Source organism: Stegostoma tigrinum, chromosome 18 (assembly GCF_030684315.1).
Source record: "Stegostoma tigrinum isolate sSteTig4 chromosome 18, sSteTig4.hap1, whole genome shotgun sequence".
Classification (NCBI taxonomy): domain Eukaryota; kingdom Metazoa; phylum Chordata; class Chondrichthyes; order Orectolobiformes; family Stegostomatidae; genus Stegostoma; species Stegostoma tigrinum.
Window position 1 is genome coordinate 34,560,135 of NC_081371.1, and position 22,645 is coordinate 34,582,779.

General features: G+C 40.8%; 1 protein-coding gene across 14 annotated transcripts in view; it reads left to right on the top strand.

Moving 5' to 3' along the window:
- The window catches only part of LOC125461111 (suppressor of tumorigenicity 7 protein homolog), a 180,883-nt gene that overhangs the window by 101,729 nt on the left and 56,509 nt on the right, over positions 1–22,645 (top strand). For all 14 annotated transcript variants that reach the window (XM_059652441.1, XM_059652440.1, XM_048549501.2 and 11 more), the window contains exons 2-3: positions 5,748–5,830; positions 10,825–10,984. In XM_059652441.1, the coding sequence (XP_059508424.1) occupies positions 5,748–5,830; positions 10,825–10,984 (243 nt within the window). The remainder of the gene's footprint in view (positions 1–5,747; positions 5,831–10,824; positions 10,985–22,645) is intronic.

Sequence of the window (22,645 nt, forward strand, 5' to 3'; positions counted from 1 at the left end):
CCTAACTCACGCTCTGTGCAATGTAACCTGTATACCTGTGTCTAAGTTTTCTTATGATCTTTGATCTGTACATCCTTGCTTGTTATGATCTGCCTTACAGCTGGTAAACAAAGCTTTTCACTGTACTCCAGCACTCATGACAAACAATCAATCAACCATAGCTCCATGAAAGTATAGTTTAAATAATCTGTGTTGAATTAACAAAGAAACTTTGAACAAAGTGAATAATAGTTGCCTGAATATAATGATGGAGCCCAGTTCATCCAGTAAACAGTGCAATAATAATTAGGAATTATATGGTGTCTTTGTGTCTTATAAAGAAAGTAGACGAGGGAATAGATCTAGATTCATGAATTATGTAATTAATAAGGATTAACAAAAATATGGTGGATTTCAAGCAAGTTTTTAAAAGGTGGGTATACACAGTATTAGGTTGGACATCCCTGAGATCTTGTCAGTTAAAAGATCTACCTGTATTGTTTTGACGACAGAATTTGAGGACTGTAGGATACAGGAGATATGGAACTTGAGATTATAAAGACAAGGTGGATTGAGTTTGTCTAAGGATTTGTTTGCATGGATGTGGATATAGATTTTTATTCTTTAGAGGGCAGAAAGTCAACAAAGATCAGTGAAAATGGCAATTACAATCTGACAGCAATGGGCAACCAGCTTAGTAGAGACTGATTCCCAGCATTGAATGAGAGATAAGAAAACTTGCCTTCAAACACGATTATATACATATGTTCAGTGTTCTAACTCACTTTTTGTCAACATTTGCTTCCACCTCCTTCTGGCCAGATTGGTACGAGCCAATTGACAGAAGTACAAAGCAAAAGGATGAGAGCATTGCAGGCCCACAGATGTTAACCATAAAATTATATAAGTGGTGATTACATTGAAATTTGTGAGTAGGGAGCATTTTAGTAGAATTTAGTTGACTTTTTTCAGTCTTTAATGATTTGGTAATCAACATAATAAAAACAAAATTTCTCCCTCGCTCAAGACCTTTTCAGTTACCTACATGAGTCATTGAGAACTGAGATACTGTTGTTCATTTCACAATTTTCCCTGTCCTCGCTGCTGGAGAAATAAACATAATTAAGATCATCCACTGCACTGGTAAGAATGTAGTGATGGGTGTGCCAAGCCATGCATTTTATATGTTTTGCAGTAACTGTGAAAGACAAGATTGATCTTCTCCAGGTTCTGCATGACTGCATGGGTCCAAATGACTCCTGATGACCTTCAGGGTGATACCAATCTGGAGGAACCCTTGACTGGGGAATTTGAGCAAATAGCCATTGACGAGAAAGAATTGTATACAGTACAGAAGGAATTTGCTTTCAATTCCGAAGCGAAAGTATATGTCGCAGCTGTTTTTAATCTGTGCAACACACTGGAATGTAATTCCATGATTTTTATCAATTGAATTGTTCACATGATTTTCTAATCAGCATACGTTCAACTTGAAGAAAGCTTTTGCCATCTGTAATGCAGTAAGTAATAGTAATTTCTCATTGAATTACCGCATAATTTTAAGTGCTCACTTGTTTGAATCAAAATGTGCAGTTTGCAGTAGCTCAGCAATTGTAAATGATGATTGTATGCACATGGACATCTGCTATTGGCCGTGAATATCATCTGTTCATGATGTAAATCACAGAGGAAAAAACGGTATTCACCCTTAATAGGATTAAAGTTATATTTACTCTGTTGAATGGTGCTCGTTATGTTACTGGGTTTGCGAAATAAGTTTGGACTTATCTCATTTTCTCAGTATTCCCTTTCTCAGAACTTCTGCATCTCTCTGTTTTTCTCTTTTCTCTAGTTTCTTTTAAAATAACCCACTGTTCTCTTCTGCTTCTCTGTATATTTCTTTTTCTTTGCTTTTGGTTCGCAAAGAAGTACTGAAGTGGTGATATATGTCAATGCTGTATTTTCCTGCAAGAATCCTGAGTTACATGTGGTCTGCAGCTCTCTCAGAAGTTTTCTTTACATCGTTTTCCTATCCACTCCATTATTCAAGCATCCTTACTCCCATTGTCCACTCCACTCCCAAGTAGGAAAATAGGGATATTAGTCACATTCTACAAGTTGATAACTTAAACTGTTGATCTCAACTGCATCTAAAACATCATCTGGAAATATGCTGTCTACATTTTTGAGAGTTTAAATGCTTCGGTTTGGCCTGTGCAAAGTATTCTGTATCAATTGGGCTAAATTATTCTAACATTCACATTACCAGTGACTTACCCAATTCATTAAAGGAGAAAACTGAAATCATGAAACGTTGAAAGCATCTTGATATCAAATAGTACTCATATGGCTGGTATTTATTAACTTTCAGAACTAATGAGGCTCCCCAGTCAATTTACACACTTGATTAATATATATTCCTTGAAGAAAAATATCATAGTCTTTGTTTAACATTTTTAAGAATGAATTGTGAACAAAGAATTCATCTGCAGTTTGCTCTTTTATAAAAGTGCAAGTGGGTGAGAGATGTGCTGCAACACTCAAAATAAGCTGAGGGTAAAACTGAGCAAGTAACTGTATGTTACTCTGGATGCTGAAGAGTTTACCCATTAACGCTGCAGTTGGAAATAATGTGAGCAGTTGTCTATTTTTTATTGCACAAAATAGTTATGCATTTTGGTAGACTGCCTGGCACATTATCTACATACAGAGTATTCCCAGAACTGAAATTAATCTGAAGTTTGTTCAATTCTGCCACATTTGTATACATTCATTCTGATGAAGTCTGATCGTTATTTTGCTCAACTTGTACTGGTTTGTCAGTGCCCCCTGGTGTTGACAATGTGGTGGTGGATGTTTTAAATTCATTGTACAAACTTTGTTTCAGACTGCATTGCCAAATGGGAAGAATTGACTCCGAACTAAGTGTTAAAAATTTTGCTTTTAAAAATTCATCCTTTGAATATTAAACTTCAAAACATCACATTAAACACATGTACGATTTACCTTTATAGGGTTCTTCATTAATTCACGCAGTTTGGATCTTTTACCATTATGATAGTTCAGGACACACAATGAGATGGCAATGATCATCTATAGTTTTGAGAGAAAACAGAGAAGCAGGGCAATGTAACTGTGGCCAGCACCTGACAGGAAGAAACTTAACCAGGAGTTGCTGCTGCAGCACTTTAGTCATGCAATTGGTTTACCTCAACAGGCTAGTTGTTTTGTCTGGATAAATATTATAGTTGCTTCAGAGCAGCTGGTATCCTGCTCATGACCAATTTTTCTCAGGTCTTCAAAATGTTGCTTATCTATCAATGGAATTTCAGGAAGCCCATGTTAAACCATGAGTGGCAGAGTTTTGAATTACTTTATGTTTATGGAAGAGCATGGTAGATGGGAGGAAAGAAGTTAGATAGTCAAATAGAGTCCTGCGCAGGGAAACAGACCCTTCGGTCCAGCTCATTGCGCTGACCAGACATCTCAATCTGACGCATTTGGTTAATAGCCCTCAGCCCTTATGGTGGCTCAGTGGTTAGCACTGCTGCCTCACAGAATGAGGAACCTGGATTCAATTCCACCTTTGGATGACTGTGTGGAGTTTGCACATTCTCCCCTTGTCTGTGTGGGTTTCCTCTGGGTGCTCCAGTTTCCTCCCACAGTCCAAAGATGTGCAGGCCAGGTGGATTGACCATGCTAAATTGCCTGTAGTGTTCAGGGGTGTGTAGATTAGGGGGATGGGGTCTTGGTGTGTCGCTCTGTGGGTGAGTGTGGACTTGTTGGGCTGAATGGCCTGTTTCCACACTGTAGGGATTCTACGATTCTTATTCACGATTATAGATTTACAAAAAAATTAAGATCTAGAAGTTCTGCAAGTCTTAAAATCAAAAACTTAGCTGATCAGGCTCAAGAAAACAAATATCGTCCTTTTCTCCTGTAGTTTCAGGCAGTTTTTTTAAAATATAAGGTCTGCATTTGCAGCTATTTGCAATCTGGATTTCTGTTCCTTAATGTGAACATAAACTGCACTGGTTCAAGAAGTCGATGTGGTTCAAGGGCAGGCAATGATCTAATGGTATTATTGCGAGATTATTAATTCAAAGACTCAGGAAATGTGTTGGGGACTTGAGTTTGAACCCTGCCTTGGCAGGTGGTGGAATTTGAATTCAATAAAAAAAATCTGGAATTAAGAGTTTAATGATAACTATGAAACTACTGTGAATTGTCAGGTAAAATACATTTGTTTCAATAACGTCCTTTTGCTGAATGCTTGTTATCATCTGAATGGTTCGCATTTTGGGTGTATCATGCCTTTGTCTTTTTATTCCCATCATTGTCAATAACTATCAAAAGGAAATATTGTAAGTGTGGAGTTGCAGCCTGGCAGCTGACATTTAATTACTGCCCAATTAAGCTCTTCTTTAAGTTTTTGTGGGCTGTAGTCATCACTGGCACATTCATGATTTGTTACCTTAATTGCCCTTAAACTGATTACTTTGCTAGATCATTTCAGAGGGCAGTTAAGAGTTGAGCACATTGCTGTAAGTGTGGAGTTGCATGTTGGTCAAACCAGGTAAGAAATACAGATTGAAATTCGACTCGGTTTCTACTTCAGATTGTACTAATAAAATTCCACCAGGTGTCACAGTGGTATTTGAACCCATCATTATTCTGTTCCTCTGTCTCTAGTCATGTTACTGCTACACCAGTTAGTTTGCATTCAATAATTTTTTTGGCTTGCAAGCCCCTTTTAACTTTGTAAAGTTCTGACATGTGTTCATATTTCTATATGTTTTAAAAAAGCAAATGGTGTTTATATGCACATCTTTAGCAAACAGCAATACCAATACATACTTAGTTATAAGCAGTTTCTGGCTTTGCCCTTGTAAAAGCTTTTAAGCTGAAGATAGGCATGATACTTCAGTAGGGTTGAGTGTCTGCAAAAGATATTGTTGGGAAAAGAGGTTGAATCTTTCTGCTGTTCATTTGACTGATCACAACGGAAACTAAATTTTAAAAATAAAACTTAGGATCTGTCAGGCCAGGGTTCAGTTTGGGATTTCAATCCAAAATTACCATCAATTTGGATCATAACACAAGGTAATTCAATCAACCAAAAATAGCACTGAAGATTTCTGGAAAGCTATTCTCTAGATATGAGCATTACTAGCAAGACTTGTGTTTGTCATCCATCCCTGATTGCCCTTAGAAAATTAAAGTGGGATTTTTTCTGTAAGTTATTGTGATTTGATATAACTGAGTATGGTTTTATTGGCTACTTCAGACGGCAATTAAGAATTAACCAGTCATGTTTAAATCAGGTTGACTTCCTTACAGTAAGTGTATTGGTGAACCAGTTGGAATCTTACAACAATCTCCAGGGTCACAGTTTATTTTTGTTTCGGTTATTTTTGAAAAATAATACTCAGTTGCTCAAACAAAGATTTGTACTCAATTTGCCAGACTTACTCACCAGCCTGTCATTCAGCGGGTTTGATGAAAGAATCAGTACACCTTAACTAACATACCCAGTAATCAGACTCTGAGAAAAGCACTGTGTTTTGAAGAGTGTTCATAATTGTAAAAGCAAGATAATAAAATGAAATGTGTAATGCATGCAAATATATTCTGAGCAATGGTTGTTACATAAAATTGGAGAAATTGTTGTTCAAGACCCTTTAGAAGTTTAATTAGAATGCTGTTGAACTGTGCTTCTGCCTTTGAAGATGAATGTTAATGTGTTTTCTCCTTTTTTTCTTTTGCAGTGAGTATGTTTTTGAATACATTAACCCCCAAATTCTACGTTGCTCTGACAGGCACATCTTCTTTAATCTCTGGGCTTATTCTGGTAAGTAAATCTCATCATTGATCGTAGTATGGGCATAAATAATGATTGCAGAATCTGATGGGGGATAATCGAGTCTACTAGTGAGCATATACGATATGCTCAACCTTATCAGTTTTCCAACCTCTTGTAATTTCTTGGGTTTTTTTCCAAACATTTTGATGCTACAGTTTCTACAGACTGTATTACTGAACTTGTGTTTGAATGTCACCACATTAATAAGGTTGCCAGGCTGCAGTTCCAGAAGTACTTACTGCTGCTGAAATCAGAATGGTTTCCAGGTTGGATCCTTGCAACTCCTTCTTGACAAGAACTGAAGGGCCCCTGGATTTGGATTCTGTAGTCTCTTGCCTTTTTCAGTCACCTAGAAGCTTACATTTATATAACACTTCCCATGACGTTAGCATTACTCAAAGCATGTTACATATAATTACGTACTTTAGAAGGGTAGCAATGCAGGAAACAATACCCTGTTGCAGCATTGGAATTGCAGCAGCAAATGTGCATGCTCCAACAAACAATATGCACAACCCAGAGACTGACTGTACTCTGTTTACACAACTGCTAATTTCAAGGCACTCCACCTATTGCTTATTGAAACATGATGTAATGTTTTGATGTATTTCCTAACAATGCAGCAGTTCATCTGGAATTATGTTGTCTGTTTAATAGAAACCGAGGTCAGTCTTTAATGGATTCTGAAGCTTTCTGCCTAAACTGAAAGCTGTGTCATGCTGTTAAGCATTATTGTTAACTTTATCAATTTAGATAGAGTAGAGGAAAGGTGTTATTAGCACAATTGCCTGGGAATATTTGCTGTTTTGCTACACCAAACTAACCCTTGCTGAAATTAGCTGCTAATGGCACTCTGCATTTAGTCCAGGAGCTTAGCCCTTAATTCCTCACAGGTTTCAAATATCTGTCATACTGTCTCCAAGGCTTGGTATTGGATCAACTGTCATCATCTACTCAGATGTGATTATTCGTTGTAGTCTTGGTGTGGCACGGTGGCTCAGTGGCTGCTGTCTCACAACGCAAAGGACGCAGGTTCGATTCCAGCCTTGGAAGACTGTCTGTGTGGAGTTTGTACATTCTCTCTGTGTCTGTATGGATTTCCTCCAGGTGCTCTGGTTTTGTCCCAGAATCCAAAGATGTGCAAGTTAGGTGCAATAACCATGCTAAATTGCCTATAGTGTCCAGGGATGTGTAGCTTAGTTGGATTAACCATAGAAAATGCAGGGGTATGAGGCGAGGATAGGGTAGAGTGGTGGGTCTAGATAGGATGCTAGTCAGAGGGGCGAAGTGGACTCAATGGGCCAAATAGGCTGCTTCCACACTGTAGGAATTCTATGATTCCCTAACTTATTATGTGTTAACTCTATGTCCATAGATGCTGCTGGACGTGCCGAGTCCAGCACATTCTATTTTAAGATGAGATTTCCAGCATCTGCAATATTTTGCTTTTAAATTCTCATTGAGTTGTCTTATAGGATTTGCAATGCATTCACTTGTGAATTCCTGTTTGAATGTGAACATGGGCTAGAACATGAATCTGCGGAATTCCTGGCCTTTTTTCACTAATTGAATTGAGATGCACAAAAATAGCTTGAGTCAACCCTTCCCTAGACAAATGTCTTATGACATTGAGTGTGGGTTGAGCAAGATTCATGTTAGCAGAGATTTTTTTTCTGTAATATTTTAAAATCCAGAAACATGATTTGAGGTGGGTAATAGGTGAATGGAGAAACACTCTATATTGCTTTGTATTCCAAGGTAGTAAAGTGGGCTGTCAGACAGTAATGCACAGGCAGTTGTGAAGAATAGGCACAATATACACTATATGTTTGACCTGGGAAGGTGGAGGACTGGGAGTATGCCACATTCATCACTAATGAGATAAATACTTCATACCTAAAAGCAATGAATCAAAGATAGTATAGTGCTATCTGACAGACTTCATAACTTGTAGTCTTCTCAGCTTTATATGTCATGTTGATGATGTTCCAAGTGCTTTAATTTATGTAACTCACCATTACCAGCCTTGCTGGGTGTCCTTTGGTTTATACAGGATCCGTCAGGAAATTGCACATGAATCTTTTTAGTGTAAATACTTTTAGGAGTGATTTTGAAATGTCTGTTTAATTACAGAATCACAATTTGTCCTGAAATCCAGTGATATGGTCACAGTGTCAACACCCCTTCCTCTTTGTTTATGTTTTTCATGTTTATTGTCCAATTATTTAAGACATTATTGCAAAAGGCAGCAAAAGTCTACCTCCCACATTTTACGCTCTCACAAGCCAAAAAGAAATTTATTAAACATATTTTTACCTCGATGGTCCAACTTTAATTTTTTTTGAACAGTCCTTCTTTCTTTCATCCCCTTTTTGGTGTTTCAAACACAATGGTAAACCTAAGTGTAGAATTTGTACAGAGGTTCCCCAATCACTGGCTTTAAATCCCTGGGAAGCAGCATTAACTACCATTTATGTTGTTACCCCAGAGTTTCTGAGATTACAGTGAGAGTTTTGAAGAATTTCATGGCGGGTCCATGTCATTGCATCATTGTTACACCATTAGCTAAATCAGAATACTCATACACTGGGGTATTATAAATGCTGACTGATGAAGAAGGAAGTTACTTGTAAGCAGCGTTTTTATTTGATGAAATATTGAAATGCCCACTCTCCTAACTGTAAAAACCAAACAACCAACTTGCATTATCTAACACACAAAAGCAGAAATTGCTGGAAACTCTCAGAACTGAAGAGAGGTCACTAGACCTGAGACATTAACTCTGATTTCTCTCCACATTTTCCAGCAATTTCTGTTCTTGTTACAGATTTGCAGCATCAGCAGTCCTTTCATTTTTTTAAAATTATATAACATCTTTCACAACTTCAGGGCATCTCCAATTGTTTCACAGCTAATTAGATAATTTTGAAGTATGATCCAAATTGTAAATTAGGGAACTGCGACCTTTAAGTTGTGCTCAGGTAGGATGCACAAAAATCACTGAGATCAATGACCAAATAACCTGATCTGGTGGCGTGTGTTGAGGAATGAATATTGACCAGACAAATAAAATCACAGAACCCCTATAGTGCAGAAAGAGAGCATTCAGCCCTTCGAGTCCCTACTGACTGTCCAAAAAGCATCCCACCCGGACTCACCCCCACCCTATCCCTATAACCTGGCATTTTCAATGGCTAATCCACCTAGCCTGCAAATCCCTGGACATTACAGGGTAATTTAGCATGGCCAATCCACCTAAACTGCACAGCTTTGGGAGATAACAGGAGCACCCAGCAGAATCCCATGCAGACACAGGGAGAATGTGCAGACTCCATGCAGACAGTTGTCTGATGCTGGAATCGAACTCAGGTCCCTGGTGCTGTGAGGCAGCTGTGCTAACCACTGTGTCACCTACCAAGCCAACACTGACCAAATCCCAATAACCCTTAAGAAAAATGAGTGGAGCAGCGAAAAGTATGTTGTCGTTCTTAACTCTGTATTGTTTGGTCCAAATTATATCTGATCTGGAGCTAACCGGTTCTAAATTTTGTAGCTGCTTCTGACAGATCAGCGGGTGACTTACTTAACTTTAACCAAAGTATTGCATCTGTTATATATGCTATTAGAGATTTGCAAAACATTATGTGAGATTTTTGAGTTTCTGTTCCATGCACCCACATCCTGCCCTGCCACCTGCTTCATTCCATGCACAACCCACTCTATTCATTCCTCTCCTGTACCCTATCTTATCCCCCATACCATCCCCTTTTTGCCATCTTTAATTCCTATTCCATCCTATCCCCATTTTGCATCCCTGCTGCTGTCTCTCCTGTCCACTTTTGTGACACAGCTCTCTTTCCCTCCAATACGGTTCCAAACTCCCGCTTGAGTCATTCTCGTTCCCCCCCTTCCGTCTGTCCCCTACCAAACTTCTCCTCATTGTTCTTTTTATATAGAGTCTTCACAGTGTGGAAACAGACCATTCAGCCCAACAAGTCCACACCAACCCTCCAAAGAGCACCCTACCCAGACCCATCGTGCACCCTCTACCTGTAACCCTGCATTTCTCATAGCTAGCACACCTAACCTACACATCCCAGAATACTTTGGGCAATTTAGCATGAACAGTCCGCCTAACTTTGAACATCTTTGCGCTGTGGGAGGAATCTGGAGCACCGTGTAGAAACCCATGCAGACAAGGGAGAACGTGCAAACCCCATACAATTGCCCGAAGCTGGAATCGAGCCCAGGACGTTGGTCCCGTGAGGCAGCAGTGCTAGCCACTGAGCCATCTGGCTGCCCTAGGCACTCTGTTTTGTGCCCAGTGGGTGAGATACTGAGTGGCGCAATGTGGCGGATACAGTAACCAGGACATGGAGCAGCAGGAAGCAATGTCCAGTAACCTTCCTAAAGAGCAGTGAGATCTGGTGTCCGGGGTCCAATAACAAAGGCCCTGGAGTGACACTGCCAAGGTCTGGTAATTGAAGCTGGGAAGTGGCCAGAGCCAGGATCCAGTAATTGGGGCTGGGAGTATCCAATAACTGGGGCACGTGCATAGGCTGCTCCCATTCTATCATTAACCAATGAGGGAGTGCAGAAAGAAAATGGATATTAACAAGGAGTCATTGAGTTGAAAAGCTGACATGCATCTAAAGGGATGCTCATGGAACTGTAGGACTGAATGGTCTGTTGCCTGGCTGTAAACGCTGTGTAATCCTTTTAAAAGCATTAAATCTGTTCATTCAAGTTGTATCAGAGTTGATGACTGCACGGTCAGCAGAAACAATTGGAACCTCTTACCATTTCTCTCATCTTTGAAAAAAAAGAAGGAAAGCCACATTAAATTTATCGTGAACATGACTTCTTTCGTGCTGAAAATTTGCTTACAGTTGGTTTGAGTGTTTACTCTTCAGGTACAAACTTAATAGTTGTGCCAGATTTTCAGGTTTAATCAAAACGTTGGCTATTGTTCTTTTTCACAGATATTTGAGTGGTGGTATTTTCGAAAGTATGGGACATCATTTATTGAGCAGGTGTCAGTCAGCCACTTACGACCGTTGCTTGGTGGGGTGGACAACGCTGCCCCCAGTAACTCCACCTCCAATAACGGAGAGACTGATTCCAACAGACAAAGTGTATCAGGTAACTGCCGCATGATATTCTGCAAAAATTCCCTTTCTTTGAGAATGTTCCTGATTTGATTTTAAAATGATGTGTGCAGTTTCTGTGTCTCTTATTACTTTGGGTCAAATACTTTTCTTGGTGAAAAGAGCCTGTTACCTATTATACTGAAACAGGGGGCTGTACCTGAAGCAGAAACAGGCTGTAGATGTGAAATGAAGACATATAGTTGTGTCTGCTTCACCATATTAGCTTCTTTCTGAAGCATTATACTTTTTTTCTGACAACCTCCTGCTTTTAGATGTCTCCTTATCATCATTCTCTTTGCCTTTGCCTCCTCACCAAAACATTTCATCTATCTCCCTTTTGCTTAGGCTCCACTACTTGTCTACTGTGGTGATTATAATAAGGTCAGCCCGGCGGCCCTCATAGAATATGAGTTCCCTGATTGCAGCTGTTAATCTGGCCCAATCAGGGAGCCCTGGCTGACAGGAACAGGAGTGTCAGAGGTTCTGTTCACTCTTAGAGCTGGCACTGAGGGAGGAGGATCAGTGTCAAAGACTCTCCAAGTGTGAATAAAGGTGACTTGGTGGTGGATACCAGCCTCTGTTGAGTTATTTCATCCACTGTCATTTAAGACTTTGAAATGATTCCCTGTGTTTAGGAAAGCATTATAAATATGTAAGCTGTTGAGTGGTGGGTTGGAGCAAAGTAATGTTCACATAGAATAAACAGGCAGCCAAGTGAATTGTATGCATTCATTTAATGTAGCGGATGTGATATTAAAGTTGCTTACAGAATTAAGGACGTATTTTTAAGCAGAATGTTCTCCTAAGTGGGTAGAATGCAAGTCCAGTGAACTGATGCTGAACACCAGTGTGCTAATGTCTGTGGCATTTGACTGTTTTCACCTTCTCACAGTTTCTCTGAGCTTGATAAATTTAGGATGGGTAGAATTTATGAAAGATTTTAACACCTGACACTAATGTGATGATATTATGACTTAAAGAAATGTATTTTGTCCTTTTTTAAAAATATGAAGTAAGGTTTACACTGTCTGCTCAAATCAAATAAAGTAAACAGCTTGTGAGGCCTTGAGTATTTTTTAAAAGTTGGAATAATAGAAGAAACCTGAAAAGATGGGGTCAAGCTCCCATAGAACCATAATTTTCACTTTAGTTTTAGCCTTCAGTTGCAGTTGCTGGGATGTGAAGCTGGATGTGGAAACTTTAATTCCTCTCTCTAGTACATCTAAAAGCTGGGGTTCACTTCCCATTGCTAGAATAGCATATGAAACAATCCATTTTACTGAATTTGCCTTTGCCAAGGGTGTGTTTGTGGGATGTTACTATATTGGGACAGTTAATTAGTAGTAGTTTATATATATATATATATAATTTTGTTAAGCATTTCTAGTTACAGTTCAGCAATTTTATTTTTATTTGCTTTGTTTGTATTTTAATTATAGTGTGTGAATAAAGCATGTTTTATTTCAAGCCTGGTAGTTTCACCAATTGAATTGCATTCGGAACAAAACGTGTTACACTTAGTCTAGACCCTCTCATTTTCTTACCTTAAAGCTATCTTCATCATATATTTTGAGGGGCTTTAGTCTGGTCCATCACACTAATCATGACAAGTTGGCATTGCTGCAATTATGAGGGCAGATTGTAGATTTGTACATTTGATTAGTCTGAAGGGTTCATGAAAGGGATGATTCATAAATGAACAAGAGGTGGTGGGAGAAGGTCAGAAAATTCCTGAATCAGAATCTTAAAGAAGTGAACTGGAAATACATTGTTTTATTTTTATGTTTTTCAAATTATTTTATAGGGGTTTCACACATACGCATAAAAGTTGTCCAATTGAGAATAAAAGAATTTGATATGATTGCTCTAAATGCTTTACATAATATCTTAGTATTTTCAGGGCAAAGTCTTGCAAACATTCAGTAGCAAGAACACTGGCCACTGGTGCGATATCTTGTAGAATGTCAGAATATTGGATAAAAGAACTGTAATTTTAATGAAAGCTTTTCTTTTGCATTAAAATCAGAAGTACAATATATTTTATATCTCTCTTTGTAATAGTGTTGTTTTCTTTATATCTCTTTATATACTTGATAGTGTTGTTTTCTTTATTTCTTTGCATGTATGTTATGTAAGAATGTCACGATGCAAAGAAGTGAAGAACTTATTTAGTGTTCGATAAATCCCCACTGATCTTCCTTGATATAAAGAGGACATGGAACATTCCTTTAGTTCCCTCCTCTTTCTTTTTAAAGCTTTACCAGTAGGGAAACATTTGTATGATAGCAGCTAAATTCCAATAGTAGAAGTACTGTCAAAATAGACCTTTGCCTTTTAATCTTCTACAGACATGAATACAGTCTTGGAGAAACAGTGTGTATTTTACAGATGTTGGGTCATGTCCTGTTGTACTGTCTTGATAGTCATTAGTGAACAAATATTGGAAGAGTATTTATCTGGCGAAGTACTGTCTACAGAGTATGTGCTTAGCACATTTAGAAAGTAGCACCAGAATATTTATACTTTGGCTTATTTAGTGATTAAGCTAACACAGCAGACACCCTACCAAACTAGTTTTAGAAGTCTACCAAATGTGTGTTTTGTCACAAGAGGATTGCGAAAGAGACATGTTATGTAGACGCTCTGTCATTGCTAATGGTGTATCTGATATGTTATTTACTTTGCAGTGTAAACCAGCTGCATCAATATAGTTAGCTTCCATAGGCTAATGCTGTTTAACGAAATGTTCATTTTTCTACACTGGTCTAATTGCTGCAAATTCCTGTTAGAAGTGTAATTTTACCTGGTACCCTTGATAAACAAAGCAATGTATCTTACTTTCAGGTCCTTTTACCTTATGAATTCCAGTATGAACAGATTTATGCAGTTTAATTTGAGATGGTGAAAACTAGGTTCATTGTTACACTGCAAGTTAATTCAATAATCGGGTTAATTTACGGAGCAGCCTTCTGACAAAAGTGAAGTCAGCAAAACTGCCTTGAACAGGCTGCTTTATTGACATGTCTGCTACTTTAACTGGAAGCAATGATTTAAATGTTAATTGAATTTAATCTTCTAAAATTCAGATCTGTTTGCAATTGGAGTGAAGGAAAAGATCACTTAAGTGATTTTGATGAAGATTAAAAGTGGTTGTTTCAATGCCTTGGGTGCTTCTATTAAATAATAATTGAAAGCGAGGGCTGGTTGCTGAAGATACTAATTACAGATCTATTTTTAATATGTCTGGTATATGTTATCTGAGAAACAATGAATGTACAAGCCCCTAGAAGTAAATTGGGTTCTCTGTGCTGTAATTGTTAAGAGATTATCCTTAAAGAAGTTCAGGTTGTGTTGATGATAAGGCAGCTGACTGTGAGATTGTAAAGGAGCTAATTTTCTTGAACAATTGATGTCAACTCACCAGTCAGCAGCTGCATTTTTTGACTTGCACCTCTTGAACCAGAATTCAATGTTCCTTTTTTTTCATTCCTTCTCCATCCACGTACCCTCTTTATGTGGAAGAATATTGGTGTGTACTTTCTCCCCATTCTCAACAATATTCCATTTCCATTTAATACAAAGCACAAATGAATAAGACAGTTTCAGGAGACCTTGGAATAAAATGGCTTTCACTTGGCTTTGCTTTGTTAGTGAGGCTGTCAGTTGACACTAATCAGGGAAGGAAATATTCTTTTTAAACCTTTAGCCCATAACTGTAGCCCTAAACATACAATGAATTTGGCAGTAAAAATCAAGCCACTCCTACAGGGATAAAAAATAACTAGCTTAGAACAGAGAGGAGTGAATTTTCCTTGGGATTTCTCCCCTCATTTGCTAGAAATTCTTTAGTAGGGTGAATGGTACCTCCAGGAACTTGTGTAAATGGATTTACTATTGCTGTCTTGTCAGGAACATCGTTATGGTTTGTTCATGCCATTGTCAAGGGTAAGTGTGATTAAAGACGCATAAAATAGATTCTTGTATATAGAATGTGGATTTCTTCAAAATGTGGTGCAAATAGATTTGAGTTAATGCTTTGAGGATGATTTCTTTTTTAATGGTCAGCAAGTTAATCTGGAACAGTGACCTAAATATACTAGTTCAAAGAAGATAAGTGACTACCATTTAAAAACATAGGACAACCCCTGGAATGTTAATGCAACAAGACGTTTGTACTTCTAAGTTTATGACAAGCAGTGTAAACATACTTAATCATTAGTTTTTTTTCAGCTTAGTTCACGAAATATGAGAATTATTGTTGAGAAAAAAATCACAGTTGAGTTCAGAAGCAAGTTTTTAGTTTCTGTTCCAACATGGTTTGGTTCAGTTTAATTCTAATTAATAAAAGTTTATGCCATCACCCTTTGCAAGAAATTGCAACATTGCCTCATCAATTCAAGCGAAAGCACTGGAAGGAGTCAATTAATTAGAAATGTTTTGAGAACAGATAAGAGTAATATTTTCTCTGGACTTGGGTCTTATATCTGATAGCATTATGAAACAAGCTGAAACTCTGTTTTACATTTTGTGCTAAGATCTTACTAACTGCAGTATATCTATACAACTTATTTTCTCTTTTGTATAATATATCTGTTGTTAAAGAACATCTGCAGCTTCACGTGAATATGTTTCAGTGACCAAACACTATGTTAATTTTTTAAAAAGTGTATTATCTGTTAAAAGTATATGATCTATTAAAGCTGGTTTCATTCCAGGACTTGCCGTGTCAGGTAGTACCATCTTCAGGGATTGTAATATAAGAGATACAGGCGGTGGATGATAATCATTGAGCACTATCAATAAAGGGACAGTAGATCAGGGTAGGGAGGTGTGGTGCTAGATGACAGTTGTAGGACTGAGAACATCAGTAAACTCTCTCCACAAAGTAATTTGCCTTGGCTTCTACCTCACCGAGATTGGAACCTTTTAATATTTACATGAAATTCCAGGTATCCCATGATGCTTTCCCTGAAGTTGTGGTAGTTAGTTAGGAGACCCTACATGAAAATTCAGCCCGTTAATATTTAATATCGAATGCCATTGGGAACTTAAAACCAGATGTATCCATTCAGGTTTATTTCCAATAGATTGTCCAAGCTAGATTAGATATTTGGAGAGAGAACCAGTCTGAAATGAAGAGAACCTGCAATGTTGCAACCTGAATTGGATACAATGTATCAAAGTCCACATGTGGTGATCACCATTCTTCGCTGCCTATTCCAAATATTCATAAACACTGCAACCAGATCAAGGCATTCAGGTTAAATAAATAGTCAAATTTATTTTACAAGATTATTTTGCACATCCAGTAAAACACAGATAATAATGATGTAATTATTTAGGAAACAAATGCAATATAATCTTATAGCATTTATTACACTGCCTGATAGAGTGCAAAAGATTTGGAGGAAACAATCTTCAGTAAAATTCCTAATGTGATGTGAGTGAGGCAGTACTGCTAAACACATTGAGTCCAGTATTTCAGGTTGATTCAACTGAAACAAAATGCTAAATGTTGGGAAATGGCTGCATTAAGCCACAACCCAGAGACTTCTAAACAAGAGCTGTCAATTAAATGAGATCAAGCAAATAAGGTAAAATGTTGTGAACCTGGAAGCAAGAAGAGCATCTTATTAAGCTGGGTGATTACACACCTGAACCCTGCCACCTTCGAGTCGCTGCCAAAATTGGGTTCTGGTGGACCTTCTCAACCCAACACCAACTAAGGCTCTTAAATGGTCAGTTAAGAACCAATTAAGTCCCTCAGCCCACTGCTGCTAGGATTAACCTAACAACATGCAGACCTGGATGTGGAGCTAGCAATACTTCCTACTCTGCAGATAGCTTTTCATCCTATGGGAACATGGTTCCTCCATCAAAGCCAATCACTGCCTGATTGGGGTCTAAACATGGGGTTAAGGGTGGCCTGTAGGATCCAACCTTTCTTCTGACCACGTTACCCCAGCCTGAGAAATCACCATCCACCCCACATTTCTTACCTTTGTCCAGGGCTCACCCAATATCCTGGAACACCAGGGGTATTTTTCTACCTTCTCCAGTACTGAAGAAAAGTTACTGGACCTGACACATTAACTCTAGTTTCTCTCTACAGAAGTTGCCAGACCTGTTGAGTTTTTCCTGCAATTTCTGATTTTGTTTGTTTTTTTTTTAAAACCAGTAACCATGTCCATCTCTGCCTTACTGCTGGGTGTAAGAGCTACCACCCTCTGGCTAGCAGCTCTCACTGGGTGGGACACCCACCCCTGGAGTCTTGGGTCTAGGAGAAAGCCTGCCAGTGATCTTATCACAGCTTAATTGTTGTGAGCAAGAGAGTGCAGGTACATCACCAGCTCTCCTGCTGAGTGGTGACTCCTCCTACAAAACTTTAAGATTTTGCTCATTATGTTGCTTTATGTATATATAATCATTTGCATGGCAGTAGTTCATATCTCAAGTAAAACTTAATTAATACAAATGTAGAGAGATAGTAGGTACTGCAGATGCTGGAGAATCTGAGATAACACGGTGTGAAGCTGGATGAACACAGCAGGTCAAGCAGCATCAGAGGAGCAGGAAAGCTTGACCCTTCGGGTTGAGACCCTTCTTCTGAAGTGTTGAGTCTGAATGGGGTTGAGACCCCATTATAGATCGAAAAAATCTGTTGGATTCTTGTAGACAGTTAGGCTCCACTGTATCTTGAGTTTTTATTTGCTGTACAAGTCTGTATAAAATAAAACTGCAAAGCTGATTTTAATTGCAAATGTTCTTTGAAAGTAAGATGTAGATTTCTTTTCAGAATATAACTTTGAGCAAACTATAAGGACTAGGCCATGTGTATTTCCTTTCTTCTTCTGCCCTTTCTCATAGGGTTGATGCTTGTGTGATTTGTCCAGTAGAAGATACTAGTGAGCTGCGTGGCTAAAATTTAATTTTTCAGTTCATCCATTTTTTCTTTATCGTGAGAAATATGTGATCTCCTCAGCACCTCTATACAGAAACAGAGTTGACATCAGCAGCTGAACAAGTATGGAATTAAAGGAATGTGCCATTGCAAAGCCACCATCGATGACTTTTTCTCTCTCTCCCTTTTTCTTGTTTACCTGATAATGGACACCAATTATGAGAGAGATACTAATACAAAAAACAGTAGTTGCTGCAAATCTGAAAAAAAAACACAAGAAATGCTGGAGAAACTCAGCATGTCTTGCAATATCTGTGGAGAGAAAGTTCTGAGGCTGGTATACCTCAGAGATATTCCCGAAAATTCTGCACTGTCATTTCTGAATTGGCATCTGAGATGCACACTTCCTGTGAAGCATTTTCACAATAACAGAAGTGTTAATGAGTGCAAGTGGAGAATTGCAGATTTAAAGGTAGATCTCGTGCTTTTTTAAAAATTTAAATGGCAGAATTTTATAGTCCCTGCCAGTGGGTTTGTCGACAGCGACGTCTGTAAAACTTGTTTCGTCTAAACCAGAGAGTTTAGAGCCAATTTATTCAGCTTTTCATCGTAGGAAATATTTTCATTCCAGAGGCCAATTTAGTAAACTTTCTCTGTCCTGTTTCCAATACAAATAGTTCCTTCTTAAGATTTGGAAAGCTCAACACAATATCCCAGGTGTGGTCTCAGGAAGCTCTGTACAACTAAAGCAATACTTCTTTACTTTTCAGAGATAATGGGAACTGCAGATGCTGGAGAATCCAAGATAATAAAATGTGAGGCTGGATGAACACAGCAGGCCCAGTAGCATCTCAGTTTCGGGCCTAGACCCTTCATCAGAGAGGGGGATGGGGTGAGGGTTCTGGAACAAATAGGGAGAGAGGGGGAGGCGGACCGAAGATGGAGAGAAAAGAAGATAGGTGGAGAGAGTATAGGTGGGGAGGTAGGGAGGGGATAGGTCAGTCCAGGGAAGACGGACAGGTCAAGGAGGTGGGATGAGGTTAGTAGGTAGATGGGGGTGCGGCTTGGTGTGGGAGGAAGGGATGGGTGAGAGAAAGAACTGGTTAGGGAGGCAGAGACAAGTTGGACTGGTTTTGGGATGCAGTGGGTGGAGGGGAAGAGCTGGGCTGGTTGTGTGGTGCAGTGGGGGGAGGGTACGAACTGGGCTGGTTTAGGGATGCGGTGGGGGAAGGGGAGATTTTGAAATCGGTGAAGTCCACATTGATACCATTAGGCGCTGCAGGGTTCCCAAGCGGAATATGAGTTGCTGTTCCTGCAACCTTCGGGTGGCATCATTGTGGCAGTGCAGGAGGCCCATGATGGACATGTCATCTAAAGAATGGGAGGGGGAGTGGAAATGGTTTGCGACTGGGAGGTGCAGTTGTTTGTTGCGAACTGAGCGGAGGTGTTCTGCAAAGTGGTCCCCAAGCCTCCGCTTGGTTTCCCCAATGTAGAGGAAGCCACACCGGGTACAGTGGATGCAGTATACCACATTGGCAGATGTGCAGGTGAACCTCTGCTTAATGTGGAATGTCATCTTGGGGCCTGGGATAGGGGTGAGGGAGGAGGTGTGGGGGCAAGTGTAGCATTTCATGCGGTTGCAGGGGAAGGTGCCGGGTGTGGTGGGGTTGGAGGGCAGTGTGGAGCGAACAAGGGAGTCACGGAGAGAGTGGTGTCTCCAGAAAGCAGACAAGGGTGGGGATGGAAAAATGTCTTGGGTGGTGGGGCCGGATTGTAGATGGCGGAAGTGTCGGAGGATGATGCATTGTATCCGGAGGTTGGTGGGGTGGTGTGTGAGAACGAGGGGGATCCTCTTTTGGCGGTTGTGGCGGGGGTGGGGTGTGAGGGATGTGTTGCGGGAAATGCGGGAGACGCGGTCAAGGGCGTTCTCGATCACTGTGGGGGGAAAGTTGCGGTCCTTGAAGAACTTGGACATCTGGGATGTGCGGGAGTGGAATGTCTTGTCGTGGGAGCAGATGCGGCGGAGGCAGAGGAATTGGGAATAGGGGATGGAATTTTTGCAGGAGGGTGGGTGGGAGGAGGTGTATTCTAGGTAGCTGTGGGAGTCGGTGGGCTTGAAATGGACATCAGTTACAAGCTGGTTGCCTGAGATGGAGACTGAGAGGTCCAGGAAGGTGAGGGATGTGCTGGAGATGGCCCAGGTGAACTGAAGGTTGGGGTGGAAGGTGTTGGTGAAGTGGATGAACTGTTCGAGCTCCTCTGGGGAGCAAGAGGGGGCGCCGATACAGTCGTCAATGTACCGGAGGAAGAGCTGGGGTTTGGGGCCTGTGTAGGTGCGGAAGAGGGACTGTTCCACGTAACCTACAAAGAGGCAGGCATAGCTGGGGCTCATGCAGGTGCCCATGGCCATCCCCTTAGTCTGTAGGAAGTGGGAGGAATCAAAAGAGAAGTTGTTGAGGGTGAGGACGAGTTCAGCTAGGCGGATGAGGGTGTCGGTGGAGGGGGACTGGTCGGACCTGCAGGACAGGAAGAAGCAGAGGGCCTTGAGGCCATCTGCATGTGGAATGCGGGTGTATAGGGACTGGACGTCCATGGTGAAGATGAGGTGTTGGGGGCCAGGGAATTGGAAGTCCTGGAGGAGGTGGAGGGCGTGGGTGGTGTCACAGACGTAGGTAGGAAGTTCCTGTACCAAAGGGGAGAAAATGGAGTCCAGATAGGTGGAGATGAGTTCGGTGGGGCAGGAGCAGGCTGAGACGATGGGTTGACCAGGGCAGGCAGGTTTGTGGATTTTGGGAAGGACCGCGTCTCCCATATTTCCCGCAACACATCCCTCACACCCCGCCCCCGCCACAACCGCCAAAAGAGGATCCCCCTCGTTCTCACACACCACCCCACCAACCTCCGGATACAACGTATCAACCTCCGACATTTCCGCCATCTACAATCCGACCCCACCACCCGAGACATTTTTCCATCCCCACCCCTGTCTGCTTTCCTTTCACCACTCTCTCCATGACTCCCTTGTTCGCTCCACACTGCCCTCCAACTCCACCACACCTGGCACCTTTCCCTGCAACCGCAGGAAATGCTACACTTGCCCCCACACCTCCTCCCTCACCCCTATCCCAGGCCCCAAGATGACATTCCACATTAAGCAGAGGTTCACCTGCACATCTGCCAATGTGGTATACTGCATCCACTGTACCCGGTGTGGCATCCTCTACATTGGGAAACCAAGCGGAGGCTTGGGGACCGCTTTGCAGAACACCTCCGCTCAGTCCGCAACAAACAACTGCACCTCCCAGTCGCAAACCATTTCCACTCCCCCTCCCATTCTTTAGATGACATGTCCATTATGGGCCTCCTGCAGTGCCACAATGATGCCACCCAAAGGTTGCAGGAACAGCAACTCATATTCCGCCTGGGAACCCTGCAGCCTAATAGTATCAATGTGGACTTCACCAGTTTCAAAATCTCCCCTTCCCCCACCGCATCCCTAAACCAGCCCAGTTCGTCCCCTCCCCCCACTGCACCACACAACCAGCCCAGCTCTTCCCCTCCACCCACTGCAACCCAAAACCAGTCCAACCTGTCTCTGCCTCCCTAACCTGTTCTTCCTCTCACCCATCCCTTCCTCCCACCCCAAGCCGCACCCCCATCTACCTACTAACCTCATCCCACCTCCTTGACCTGTCCGTCTTCCCTGGACTGACCTATCCCCTCCCTACCTCCCCACCTATACTCTCTCCACCTATCTTCTTTTCTCCATCTTCGGCCCGCCTCCCCCTCTCTCCCTATTTGTTCCAGAACCCTCACCCCATCCCCCTCTCTGATGAAGGGTCTAGGCCCGAAACGTCAGCTTTTGTGCTCCTGAGATGCTGCGTGACCTACTGTGTTCATCCAGCCTCACACTTCTTTACTCCTGCTTTCAATCCCCATATAATGCAGGGCAGAATGTTATTTGTCTTCCTGATTGCTTACTGTACTTGCACATTCACGCATACTTTAAAAAAGTGTTGCTTTCCTTTTCTACCAAAATGAATAACCTCCCCACATCGTACATGATCTACACTTCTTTACTCCTGCTTTCAATCCCCATATAATGCAGGGCAGAATGTTATTTGTCTTCCTGATTGCTTACTGTACTTGCACATTCACGCATACTTTAAAAAAGTGTTGCTTTCCTTTTCTACCAAAATGAATAACCTCCCCACATCGTACATGATCTACCTCCTTGCCACTCACTCATGTAACCTGCGTGCCTGTCTTTTCAGTCTCTTTCTGTCTGCCTCATAGCTTTCATTTCCAGCTAACTTCATCTTTTGAGAACTCAATTGGTGAGAACCTGAGGCCTCTCAAATTCTCATTCATGAGAACCTTAAATGCAAGAATCAAATCAAACAAGTTGCTAATATTCCTGCCATCTCTAAATTTGCTGATTTGCATATTTTGCAATATTGCTTAGTTTCACATATCTTAGCTCATCTGCTGCTTGCTTATATCTACACATGACTATTCTGACATTCTCCTACCGGTCTCCTATCCTCTACCATCCATAAACTTGAGGTCATTCCAGAACTCTGGCCCGGTCTTAAGTGGCAGCATGTCCTGATCCCTTATCACCCAGTGCTTGTTGACCTAATTGCTCCTGGTCATGCAACATGTTGATTTCAAAAGTCTCATCCTTATTTTTAAATCCCTTCAGTGCTTCATCTTTTCTGATTTCTGTAAACACTTCAAGATCAAGATATC